This window comes from Petaurus breviceps, unplaced genomic scaffold (genome assembly GCF_028583685.1).
Source record: "Petaurus breviceps papuanus isolate PSGF00001 unplaced genomic scaffold, PetGlider_PUasm1.0 90397, whole genome shotgun sequence".
In the NCBI taxonomy this organism is placed as follows: domain Eukaryota; kingdom Metazoa; phylum Chordata; class Mammalia; order Diprotodontia; family Petauridae; genus Petaurus; species Petaurus breviceps.
The window spans coordinates 1,388,440-1,401,385 of NW_027187239.1; the positions used below are offsets into that span (position 1 = coordinate 1,388,440).

General features: G+C 45.7%; 1 protein-coding gene across 1 annotated transcript; it reads right to left on the minus strand.

The window, feature by feature from the left end:
• Nucleotides 1–2,398: 2,398 nt before the first annotated feature.
• On the minus strand, nucleotides 2,399–10,992 carry MS4A10 (membrane spanning 4-domains A10). Its single transcript, XM_069108574.1, has 6 exons — nucleotides 10,801–10,992; nucleotides 9,486–9,605; nucleotides 5,710–5,766; nucleotides 4,866–4,997; nucleotides 3,558–3,665; nucleotides 2,399–2,518 (listed from the first exon to the last, which is right to left on the minus strand). Exons 1-6 carry the CDS (start codon nucleotides 10,990–10,992, stop codon nucleotides 2,399–2,401), a joined length of 729 nt encoding a protein of 242 aa, XP_068964675.1.
• Between the last annotated feature and the right edge of the window lie 1,954 nt (nucleotides 10,993–12,946).

Consider the following 12,946-nt stretch of genomic DNA (forward strand, 5'->3'; position numbering starts at 1 on the left):
AATTATTGTTTTTCCATGTAGGAATGTTAATAGTTCAACTTTGATAAGTTCCGTATGATTTCTTTTCTCTGTTTACCTTCTCATGCTTCTCTTGCTTCTTGTATCTGAATGTCAGATTTTCTATTCAACTCTGGTTTTTTTTGCAAGAATGCTTGAAAGTCCTCTATTCCACTGAATGACCACATTTTCCCCTGAAACATGATACTCAGTTTTGCTGGGTAGGTGACTCTTGGTTTTAATCCCAGCTCCTTTGACCTCCGGAATATCATATTCCAAGCCCTTTGATCCCTCAGTGTAGAAGCTGCCAGATCCTGGGTTATCCTGATTGTGTTTCCACAATATTCAAATTGTTTCCTCCTGGCTGCTTGTAATATTCTCTCCTTGATCTGGGAATTCTGGAACCTGGCTATAATATTCCTAGGAGTTTTCTTTTTGGGATCTTTTTTCAGGAGGTGATTGGTGGATTCTTTCAACATCTATTTTGCCCTCTGGTCTAAAACATCAGGGCAGTTTTCTTTGAAAACTTCCTGGAGGATGATTTCTAGGTTCTTACTTTGATCATGGGTTTCAGGGAGTCCAATAATTTTTAAATTATCTCTCCTGGATCTATTTTCCAGGTCAGTGGTTTTTCCCATGAGATATTTCATATTGCCTTCTATTCTTTCATTTGTTTGGATCTGTTTAACAGCATTTTAATTTCTCGTAAAGTCATTAGCTTCCGTTTGCTCCAATCTAATTCTGAAGCAGTGATTCTCCTCATTGAACTTTTGATATTCTTTTTCCATCTGGCAAATTCAGCTTTTTAAGGCATTCTTCTCCTCATTGCCTTTTTGAACCTCCTTTGCCATTTGAGTCAGTTTGTTTTTTAAGGTATTATTTTCCTCAGTCAGGCTGTTGACTCTCATTTTGTAATTTTCTTGCATTGTTCTCATTTCTCTTCCCAATTTTTCCTCCACTTCTCTTATCTGCTTCTTAAGGTCCTCTATGGCCTGTAACCAGCTTGTATTTTCCTTTGAAGCTTTTGGTGCAGGAGTTCTGACTTCACTGTCTTCCTCCTGTTCCATGCTTTGCTCCTTTTTGTCCCCCAAATAGGAGTCTAATGTTGGAATCTTCTGTCTGCTTTGTTTCCTTTGCCTGGTCATGTTGCCCCTCAGTCACTTGACCTCTGGGCTTTTTGCCACCATAGGACTCTGCCACCAGACAGGGGAGCTTTTGTCCCAAACGCTGCCAGAGGTATTAGATGGGTGCCCTCTCTGAGGCCTCCACACGCTCTGGCAAGCTGGACACACACCCCAGGACCTCCACCCTAGACTGCAATCCAGATCAAAGCAGGTTAAAGCAAGAGCGATTACCCCTCAGACTGGTGCTTGATCCCCCTACACTCTGCAGGCCAGGAGCTGAAGCTTCCACATGGCGGTGGCTGGCTGTGCCTGCTGGTGACTCAGTGGCTTCTTGCCCCGGGGGCAAAAGCCAGGCACTTCCACTTACTGGGTCCCAAAGTCCAGACTGAACTGACCTCTCACTTTGTCCTTTGCATCTATGTATTGATAAATCTGGAAACGGCCACAGCTGCTGCTGATCTGGAGTCCCTCAGGCCAGCGACTGGTCAGGCCCGCCCTGGGGCTAAAGCCTCAGCATGGGGCTGGACTCGCTTGGCTCACAGAACTCTGCACTGTTGGATTCCTACCAGCCTGCTGGGCTGTCCTCAGCGGGAGGTTAGCCTTTCTGTGTCATTTTGTGGGTTCTGCAGCTCCAAAGTTTGTTCAGAGTCCCCCTTTTACATGGATTAGGGAAGGTGGAAGCTCTGGCTCTCATTTTTCACATCAGTGAAGGGAGAGGGGCTGGATCAAGGGCCCTTCCCAGGGCTGACTTCCTCGAGCTCTCATTGTTATGGAAATGTTTTCTAAAACCCAAATCTGTTTTGTGTGACTTCATATGTCTAATTGCTGTGCTATTGCTTGCCTTCTCAGTGGTTGGGAGATGGGTTGGAGGGAAGGATAGAATTTGGAATTCAAAAGTTTTTTAAATGAATCTTCAAAAAATATCAAGTCTATATTGGCTTCTTTGCAACTCCACTCATTGGTTCTGGTTTTTCCCCAGGGCAGAAATGCAGCAGGCCAAAGCTTCTGGACCTATCAGTGGTGGGGTCAGCAAGCTAGGGAGGCCTAGTATCCAAAAAAAATGAAGAACAAAGACCAGAGGGGAGATGGGGGGATACTGGAGGAAGACTGGGGCCAGGACACAGTACTTGGAGGTCATGCACAGCTATAGAAACCCCTAGTTACCCACCATTCAACTGCTTCCCACCCTTCCTGCTTCCTCCTTTATTCAGGTCAGGCTTCCTCAATGACTGACATAAGGGGGGAATGAATAAGGGAGGACTCTTGTCCGTGGTTTGTCAAAGATTTGCCTCTTCTTTCTTGTCCTCATTAATCACCTCTTCATACGTTGGAGGAGGAGCAGTTGGGACAACAGTGTCCTTTGAAGGCAATGTAGCAGTTGAGAGGTCATCCATCACCTGAGAAAGAGAGTAGACAAGGTCAGCACCGTAATGACATTCACTGCCTCCATTCTTGGATGGTGATCCTTTGGAAAGGAAGGAAGCAGATGAGGATTCAGGCTCATTGATCTAGCTCTGGAGATACTATACAGGCCAGCTGGTCCAATCTCTTCCTTTCACAGAACAGGAAACTGAGGCCCAAGGAGATTGGGTGAATTGCTTAAGGTCACACATAGTAAATATCTGAGGGAGGGGTTTGAACTCAGGTCCTCTGACCTCCAGTCTGTACTTGCTATATCTCTCACCTTCCCATTTCACAGAAGAGGAAACTGAGGTCCAAGATCATGCAGGTAGTAAATGACAGGGCTAGAATTTGAACTCAGGTCCTCTGCTTAGAGATGCAGATCTTTTTACATTGCTGTGATGCCTCCTTCAAGAGGACTGGGTTCTCATTTAGATTCTGCCACAGATTAGTAGCATAACCTTGGGCAAATGACTTCTCTTCTCTGGGCCTCTGTTTTCTCCTTTGTAAAATAAGAAGGTTGGGATAGATGATTAATAGAGTAGCCCGCAAACTGGTACAATGGAGAGAGCCCTTGAGTCGATGCTGGAGATTGTGGACATCAGGTAGTCTTTGAGGCTCCTTCAAGCTCTGAAGGAGTGGATGAGTCTGCCATCCTCTGTCAGCATTTCTGTCCCCAAGACATCCTTTGCTAGATTCTCTGTTCTTCCAGCTTCCTCCTAATCATCTCCCACTAACCCTTCCATCACTGAAGTAAAGGTTACACTCATGCTCCCCAATGCAGGGCACCTGCCTAGAAGGCTATGGAAGTAATCAGCGATTTGGGGGTCATCGTTAGAAGAGAGCCCAGGAAGTAGCCTGGCACCAATGCTAGCTATTATTCTTGTTGTCAAGGTGACATTTGAACTCAAGTCTTCCTGACTCTCATTGCTGTCCCTGATCCTCTGGGCCCCTACAGTATTGGCAGTAGAGCCTTAGACCATGCTGGCTTTTTGGCTGCAGTCTCCCATGGTGGCCTCCCACAGCAGAACTCACCTCTGATGACAGTTCAGTCCTGTACAATACAATCATGGTGCAGATGAAGGCAAAGAACTCAAGGCTAGAGAAGATCAGCAATCCCAGCTCCAGCCTCTGCAGGTGTACCTGCAACAAGAAATATGCCCTTTCTATCCCACCTTAGGATCTGCAAAGTGCTTTCCTCCCTGTAACCCTGGCACCAACATCATGTCATCGGGGATGCCAGCATCATCCCCTTTCAGGGAGCATGGAGAAGGAAGTGTCCCACAGCCAGTGAGCTCTAGAGCTGGGCTCCCACTCATGCCTTCTGATGCCAGTGAGGCAGAGTCAAAGGGCAGCTTCTGTGGGATGCCCACAGCATAGCTGGCTACCAACACCAGGCTGGGCTTAGTCAGGGAAGAGGGAGGATGTGGCTCAGTGTTTGCTTTTTAAACCTGGAGAAGGGAAAGATGGAGAGAAGCAAGAACTCCTTCTGCCTATTTTGGTTAAACTGAATGTTTTTTTTTCTGCAGAAAATTAGAGCAAAACATCTTTTCTTGCTGGTTCATCCTTGTCAAGGTTCAGAGATTCATGTAAAACTGGACTCTTGGTCTTGTAAGGTATGTGTGTTTGCGGTGAAAAGGTAATGATTAAAAAAAATGGAATGAGTTTGATGCATTCTGTGTGTGAGCCGCCACTAGGGGCTGCCCCAAGGTCCCAAATGGACGTAGATCTCACAAGCCAAAAAGTCCCTATTGCGGGATCCCACAGGCTAATGAAGCATGTGGCCAGAGGACTGACCCAGCTTTTGAGGGTGATGAGAAGGAGGGAACAAGAAGAGCAGCCTGCAAACCTGGGAATTTGCTTATCCTCTACTCTGTGGAACCCCCTGGCTCACCCAACACACTGGGGGATAGAATAAAGGAAAAACCCCAGAGAACTGGAGTTTCTAGTGTTTTAGTCAGGTCTTGGACTGCCTAAGATCACAAACCATCTAATCCAAATGTCTCATTTTACAGATGGGGAAACCAAGGCTCGGGAAGGTTCAGAGGCCATCTAGTCAAGGTTAAGTGACCTGCCCAAGGCATAGTGGTTCTGTGAGATAAGTCAGAGGACCTGGGTTGGAATTTCACCTCTGATACTTAGGCAATGAGGAGGAGCAGATGATGTCAAAGGTCATTTGTTGCTGTGATATGTATTCTGTGATAGCAGATCTGATCGTGTTGTCTTCAGGTCTCCTGGACTTTCTCTCCAAGAGAAAGCCCAGAGCGGCCCAGATCTGGGCCCAAGGTCTTTATCTTTCTCTAAACTCACTTGGCTTCCTGTTTCTAGAGGGAGCACACTCACCGTGGAGGTGGGATAAGGCCTCCAGATCGGGGATTCAAAGGAATACTCCCAAAACAAATCCTTAATGAAAATAAAGATCCCACAGAGTGCACAGAAGCAGTCCATGATGCTCACAACCATGGCCCAAGTCTTCTGCAAGGAAAAAAACCAGATGGTTAATGTTAGGAAGTCAAAGAACCAGGGCCTTGGCCTCTACTCCAGATCCTGACTGGGTCTTTATTTGTATTTTCTGTTCTGTTATTTGTGGAAGGAAGGTTGGGCTGTGTGATGATCACTGAGACCTCTCCCAGCTCTGCCATCCCCCATTCCAGGCTCTGCGGGCCTCCCAGACAAAGAGATTTTACTCTATAGCCTGCCATACCACCTGTATTGGAGAGACCTTCCTTTGGGTTCAGACCTTCCATTGTGCCCTGCTGCAAGGGTCATTCAAAGGATGGAGGGCCTCAAACTTCATTTAGGCATTGCCACTTTAGTGGGGCTCAGTGCCTCACTTTTCTGGGGTAAGAACCCAGGAAGAGGAGGCTAGGTGCTGAGGTGTAGACCGTGCACAAACCACATTCTTCACGGTGCTCAGGGCAGCTCCCTCTTGCAGGCTGGGGTCCACACTGTCCTTCTCCAGTAGAATGGCACATCAGGCCTCCTTCCACCACCCTCTGCCCATTTTAGGTGACTCGACACAGATGTTCTCTTGGGAGAGGAAGAAGCAAAGCCAAAGCAAACCAACCATTCTCTGGCCTAGACTAAGCATGGGAGGTCCTCCCGTACTGCTCTGTCACTGGGGCTCATCCTCTTGAAAATTCCATTCCAATCATAAACATCACTCAAGGCTTGGAAAGGAACTCACCAGCTTCATCTTATTTCCTCTCTCCATGGTTATCAGCAAGGCTCCTGAACAGAGGAACTGTGGACAAATTAGAAACAATGAGAGAAGTCATCGGAGGCCCCAGGGATGAATGTGTCACTTTCCATCCCTCCCAAAGGTGGGCACAGAACCCAGGGCCATGTCAGCTTCAAGGCTGACATGCAACTCAAGCTCTCTGTGCCCCCAGACCAAAAGGATAGGCAGTGTGCCCACTGGAAAACACCCTGGATTTGGACAAGAGCTTATCTGCTCTGTATTATCTGTGTGACCCTGGGGCGGGTTCTTAACATCTCTGGGCTTTACTTTCTTCCTCTATAAAGTGAGCAGGTTAGACTAGAATCTACTCATTAGTTATCACTGGTTCCCCTTTGGTAGAGTTGGGAAGAAATCAGCATTTGCTCAGAATTCACCAAGTCCCTCCTCAGAAAAGACTCCAGAGTTCACCTTATGCTTTCTCCCACTCATGTCAGCTCTCTTCTTTGGGTAGCATGGGCAATATGTCTGGTTGTCAAGTCTGCAGTGAAAATCTAACAAAAACTAATGGTCTTAATAATAATCTAATGGGGGCAGAGCCAAGATGGCAGAGTAGAAACAGGACTTCCGCATGGCACCGGCTTCCACCTACTCCAATATATGTAAAAAATGACTCTAAACAAACTTGAGAGCTACAGAACCCACAAGGTGACAGAGAGAAACAAATCTCCCACTGAAGGAAGTCTGGCAGGCTGGCAGGAAGGGTCCATCACAGAGCTGGGAGCTGAGGGCAGCCCTGCCTGGGCCATGGTTTTAGTCCCAGGGTGACCCCTAGGAGCTGTGGCCAGAGCAGACTTCACAAGAGTAAATCACCAGCAGCTGTAGCAGTTTCCAGACTTCTCATCCATAAACGCCAAAGACAAAGTACAAAGTCAGTGTAGAACTTGGTTGGTCTAGGGGAGGATAGAAGGGTGCAGTCTGGCTTCTACCCTGATTGAGAAGTAGAGGAGGTGTGGTGGCTGCAGCTGCTTCCAGAGCTCCTGGACTGCAGACTGTAGGGGGACCAAGTGACCATTCAGAGGCTAAGCTCTCTTGCTTTGACCTGCTTGGATCTGGATCGCAGTCTTGGGTGGTGGTCCTGGGGTGTGTGACCAGTGAGCCATAGCATGTGGGGGCTGTAGAGAGAGCACCCATCTAATAGTTCTGGCAGCTGCAAAACCCCCAGCGATTTGGGACATAGCTCTCTCCATTCTGGAAGCAGAGATCTACTGTAGAAAAGAGCTTAAAAGTCAAGTAATTGGCTGCCAAAATGATCAAGCAATGGAAGCACAGACTATAGAATCCTTTTGGGGGGGGGACAAAAAGGATCAAAGCATGGGGCAGGAGGAAGACATCGAAGTCAGAACTCCTGCATCAAAAGCCTCCAAGAAAAATACGAATTGGTTACAGGCCATGGAAGAACTCAAGAAGAATTTTGAAAATCAAGTAAGAGAAGTGGAGGAAAAGTTGGGAAGAAAAATGACAATGATGCAAGAAAATCATGAAAAGTGATTCACAGCCTGCTAAAGGAGACCCAGAAATACATTGAAGAAAATAACACCTTAAAAAACAGACTGACTCAAATGTCAAAAGAGGCCCAAAAAGCCAATGAGGAGAAGAATGTCTTAAAAAGATGAATTTGCCAGATGGAAAAGGAATTTCAAAAAGTCACTGAAGAGAATAACTCCTTCAAAATTAGATTGGAGCAACTGGAAACTAATGACTTTATGAGAAATCAAGATACTATAAAACAGATCCAAACAAATGAAAAGATAGAAGGCAATGTGAAATATCTCATTGGAAAAGCCAACATGGAAAATAGATCCAGGAGAGAGAATTTTAAAATTATTAGACTACCTGAAAGCCATGATCAAAAAAAAAAAGAGCCTAGAAATCATCCTTTGAGAAATTATCAAGCAAAATTGCCCTGATATTCTAGAACCAAAGGGCAAAATAGAAATTGAAAGAATTCACCGATTGCCTCTTGAAAAAGATCCCAAAAAGAAAACTCCTAGGAATATTATAGCCAAATTCCAGAATTCCCAGGTCAAGGAGAAAATACTGCAAGCAGTCAGGAAGAAACAATTTGAGTATTGTGGAAACACAATCAGGAAAAGACAAGACCTAGCAGCTTCTACATTAAGGGATAAAAGGACTTAGAATATGATATTCTGGAGGTCAAAGGAGCTGGGACTAAAACCAAGAATCACCTACCCAGCAAAAATGAATATAACGCTACAGGGAAAAATATGGTAATTCAGTGAAATAGAGGACTTTCAAGCATTCTTGATGAAAAAACCAGAGTTGAACAGAAAATTTGACTTTCAAATACAAAAAGCAAGAGAAACATGAGAAGATAAACAGGAAAAGGAAATCATAAGGAACTTATTAAAGTTGAACTATTTACTAACATTTCTACATGGAAAAAAGATAATTGTGACTTGTAAGACTTTTCTCAGTATGAGGATAGTTGAAGGGAATATATATGTGTATATATGTATACATACATATATGCATATGTATAGGAGGGTGTATGTGTATATAAATATATATGTAAGTGTGGGCATTTGTATGTTTATGTATACATACAGAGAGGGCAGAGAAGGAGGTGAATATGAAGGGATGATATCTAAAAAATAAAATTAAGAGGTGAGAGAGGAATTTATTGGGAGAAGAAGAAAGGGAGAGATAGATTAGGGTAAATTATCTCATATGAAAGAGGCAAAAAAAAAAAACTGTTAAAAAGGAGGGGAAGAGCAGGAAGGGGAAAGGGAATAGGACAACCTGATTCTCATCGAATTTGACCTAAGGAGGGAATAACATACACACTCAATAGGGTATCTTACCCTACAAGAAAATAGGGGGATAGGGGATAAGAGGGGAGGGCAGATTGGGGAGAGGGTGGTTGGAAGCAAACATTTTTGAAAAGGGATAAGGTCAAAGGAGAAAATAGATTAAGTAGGGGATGGGATAGAATGGAGGGAAATATAGTAAGATTTTCACAATATAACTACTATGGAAATGATGTAACTACACATGTACAATCTATATTGAATTGCTTTTCTTCCCAGTGGGGATGGGTGAGGAGGGAAGAAGGGAAAAATATCTGGAGCTCAAAGTTTTAAAAAACAAATGTTTAAAAATTTGTTGTTTTCTTTTACATGCAACTGGGAAATAAGATATACAGGTACTAGGGTATAGAAACCCATCTTGCCCTACTAGAAAGTTAGGGGGGCGAAGGGGGAGGATATAAGAGAGAACAGATTGGGAGAAGGAGTATTTAGTAGGCTTGCTATTTGGGGGTGGGGGTAGGGGAAAGATGGGAAAAGAGAAAAAATTGTTAACTCAAAATCTTGTGGAAATGAATGTTGAAAACTAAAAATAAATAAATTTAAAAAATAATAATTTAATGAAACCTTTAACAGCCTGAAGCTTTGTGGTGTAATATCTAGAGGGCTGGCCTAGCTGTGTCATCCTTGACAAGTCACTTTCTTCGTGTCCTATCCTCTATAAGATTGTAAATTACGTTGCTGGTCTGCCTCAATGAAGAAAAAGTCCACACCGGGAGCTGACTCCAAATTGATGAAATCAAAGGCCTGCCTGCTCCTCATCATGTAGGTCCCCCAAACCTGGAAGTGGGGAGATACCTAACCCAACAGGGTACAATTACCAACCTGTCCCCTCCTAACTTCCACTTTACAGATAAGAAAACAGACCCTGCTGGCCCTTCCCTCCACGATACTCACAAAGAATGCTCCCCAAAATGGGTACCAAGCCTTCATAGCAACCAGGTGGAGATTTTTCACAGCAGTCATCAGGTAGATCCCTATGGCAACATGGAGTGAGGCATTCACAATCTGAAAGACCTGGGGGCAGAGAATGGGCCGGTCAGCTGGTCAGCGCAGGGAGTGCAGGTCCATTTGCAAGGGGGCTGGGGACACATGGAGCTGACATTCTGAACCAGGCACCTGAGATAGAACAATGTGCAGTCGCGCCTGATGGTAAGCTTGGGGTCGGTCCCACTGAGGTCCCAGGGACTAGCTCTGGACCCTCATTCCCCCTCCTCTCCCTGCTGGCTTATTGATACAAGTAGCGTTGACTAGGAATACACATAGCAGACAGGATCTCCTGCCATACATCCCCTAAGTTCACAGGACATGAGCAGCTTCAGGGAGCTAAGAGTAAAGAGCCCGGGGTCTGGAATCCAAGAACTTGCTTTACAACCTCTAGTCTTGGAGAGGGGTCTGGTGCATTGAGACATTGAGTAATGGGCCCAGGGTCAGCCGGTCTGTGTGTCTGAGGTGGGACTGGAACCCAGGTGTTCCTGGCTCTGAGGTCGCCTCTCAGTGCATTACTGATGAGTAGTAGTAGTTATTATCATTCAGTGCTTAGATGGCCCAGAGGTTGTAGAGTCAGTCTGTTACTAACTCTGGGGTGGGAGGCAGGCTCAACTGAAGTTTTTCTGTTTTAATTACCAGACAGATTGGGGACAGGGGTGGGGAGTGAGGTTGGAAGGGCCCTCAGCATCCACCTTATCCGTTCCCAGCTGAGAAGGAGCCCTGGTGATAACATCCTGACCGGAGGTCTGTAAGGAAGATTTGGAAGATGCCCAGCACCTCTACAAGCAGGCTGGACCAGCTTTCATCGTTAGCAATATCGCCCATATCTGCTTCCTTGTCTGGTTCTGCCTTCAGGGCCAAGTGTGTGAGGATGCTCTTTCTGGAAGACAGCTCTCCTTTGCCCCTAAGCTGGGGTTCTTTAGCTGGTTTTTTTTGTAGGGATCCCTTTGTCAGGATCCCTTTCACTCTGGTGAAACCTACTGACCTCTTCTAAGTATAATGTTTCTAAATGCATAAAATCAAAGACAGAATGATAAAACCAACTCTAGCAAATACAGTGATTACATTTCCTTTTTTGTGCAGCACAGGTTAAGAGCCTTGAAGCTTTCTGATTTCTAGGCTACTTCCTGCCTGTCACTCCCTCAGTGGCTTTCCTACCCACGAGCCCCTAGAAATGGTACAGTTCCCTCAGGAATCATCACCAGGATAAAAGAAAACCTACCCCCAGCTCTGTGAGAGGCCCTGCCTTCCTCCAAATTCCACTGTGTTTGTCTTCTTGAAGGAAGAATCCAGAGCTTGGAGTCTCCCTGGTCCAGTTCTGACCCGGGGCTTTCATTTCTGGATGCACCATGTCAGCAGGTTTCACCAAGCCCTTGACTTCACCAGTAACTATGTACACATTTTCAACTGCCATTAACCTGGTGCCAAGGACAGTGCCCTACACAGAGGGAAGAAATCTGCTTAGTGTTAGCTGCCTTTCTGAGCTCCACATTGGGCATGTGAGGGAAACACTTTATAGAGTTACTACTGAAATCTTGTCCTTTTATGTCAAGGGCTATAGGAGGGACTCCCAACTCTTAAAGCAATTTGTGCCCTGCCAGGGGGTGTGTATGTGTGTGTGTGTGAGTGTATGTGAATGTGAGCGTGAGTGTGTGAGTATGTGTGAGTGTATGAATGTGAGTGTATATGCACAAATGTGTGTGAGTGTGTGTGTATGAGTGTATGAATGTGAGTATGTATGCACAAATGTGTGTGTGAGTGTGTGTATGAATGTGAGTGTGTATGCACAAATGTGTGTGTGAATGTGTGTGAGTGTGTGTATGAATGTGTGTGTGCACGAATGTGTGTGAGTGTGTGTGGCCAACTCCACCTCAACGTACTCTAGTCCTGACTTGGCTCAGTTGTCAGGGCCAAGCTGGCAGAAAAGACCAGCAGTTTCAGCAGAAATAATGCCTTATAGAAATCATAGCCTCCAGGGGACTTCTAGAAATACGGTTCTTTTGTATGGGAAAAGCTGTGCCTTGTTCCAGGGGTAAGGTGGGCAAAACGGGAACTGTGCTGAGAAAGGAAGACCACGCTGCCAAAATGCTTCTCACTCCAGTTGGTTGAGCTGTAGCCCAATAATCTCCCAACCTCCCCATGCCTTAGCTCTTAGCCAGGGGAGGGAGCGGGTCTGGTGGCCTCTAGGGCCCATTGGTGTCAGCTGAGGATGGAGTCAGGAAGACTGCCTTTGTTAGCTGGATGGTTTGTGGCAGGAGAACAACAGCTGGTAAGGCCTTATACTTTCTGGATGGGCTGATCTGGGGTGCCGCATCTTGAAGCTGGGGACCACCCCACCGCAATCTTTGCTGATTGGTGGTTTAGAGCAGGGGTGGGAGACCTTTGGCCTTGAGGCCACACGTGACCCTCTAAGTCCTCAAGGCCCTTTGACTGAATCCAAACTTCACAGAACAAATCCCCTTCAGAAAAGGATTTGTTCTAGAAAACTTGGACCGAGTCAAAAGGCTGCACCCAAGGACCTAGAAACCCACATGTGTCCTCAAGGCCACAGAGGTAGCAGGGCATGGGAGAAACAGCCCCCCAAGTCCCCAGCTCCATGTTATGCCTGATTTTCCAGTTGTGCCCAACTCTTTGTGACACCTTTTGAGGTTTTCTTGGAAAAGATACTGGTTTGCCATTTCCTCCTCTAGCTCATTTTGCAGATGAGAAAACCAAGGCAAACAGAGTGAAGTGACTTGCCCAGGGTCACACATGTAGTAAGTGTCTGAGGCTGGGTTTGAACTCATGAAGATGAGTCTTCCTGATTCCAAGCTTAGAGCTCTGTCCACTCTCTTGCCACTTGGTGCAGGGAGTCTACAGCCAACAGGCTGCTTTCTTGGACCACCTGAAGAATGTCTTTTGAAAAGCATTATGGGCACGCAGCTCCTGCACTGAGAAAGCGTTCAAAATCCAACTCTGATACTTTATTCTACAGTCATAGAAAAAATAACTAACCTCTGTGACCTGCAGTTTCCTTATCTGTAACATGGAGATAATATTATCAGGGAGAGACTATTTATTTCACAGGGAGATATAATGAGGTTCATGGATTAATCTTGTCAAGTGTTTAGAAACATTATTATTTCAGGTGTGGGAATAAGAGTCATAGAATTTGAACTGGAACAGACTGTGGAGATTTTGTTCAGCCCCTTCACTGGGTCTGATGAGGAAACTGAGGCCAGTAGAATTGAAATGGTTGGCACAAGGTCACAGCTAAGTGAAGCACTGAGTCAGGATTTGAACTCAGGCCCCTTGTGGCTCAGATCTCTTCATTGTGCCATGCGGCCAATTGGTTTGTCAGGCCTTGTAGGCGATACTGCTGCACAGTA

Bases quoted from the DNA above. Each gene is read 5' to 3' on its own strand.
- MS4A10 (XM_069108574.1), bottom strand. From the start codon at position 10,992: ATGGCAGTTGAAAATGTGTACATAGTTACTGGTGAAGTCAAGGGCTTG. The intron at 5,767-9,485 runs GTGAGTATCGTG...ATTTGTCCACAG, and splicing joins CATTTTGGGGAGCATTCTTT to TTCCTCTGTTCAGGAGCCTT. The intron at 2,519-3,557 runs GTGAGTTCTGCT...TCTCTTTCTCAG, and splicing joins GGACTGAACTGTCATCAGAG to GTGATGGATGACCTCTCAAC.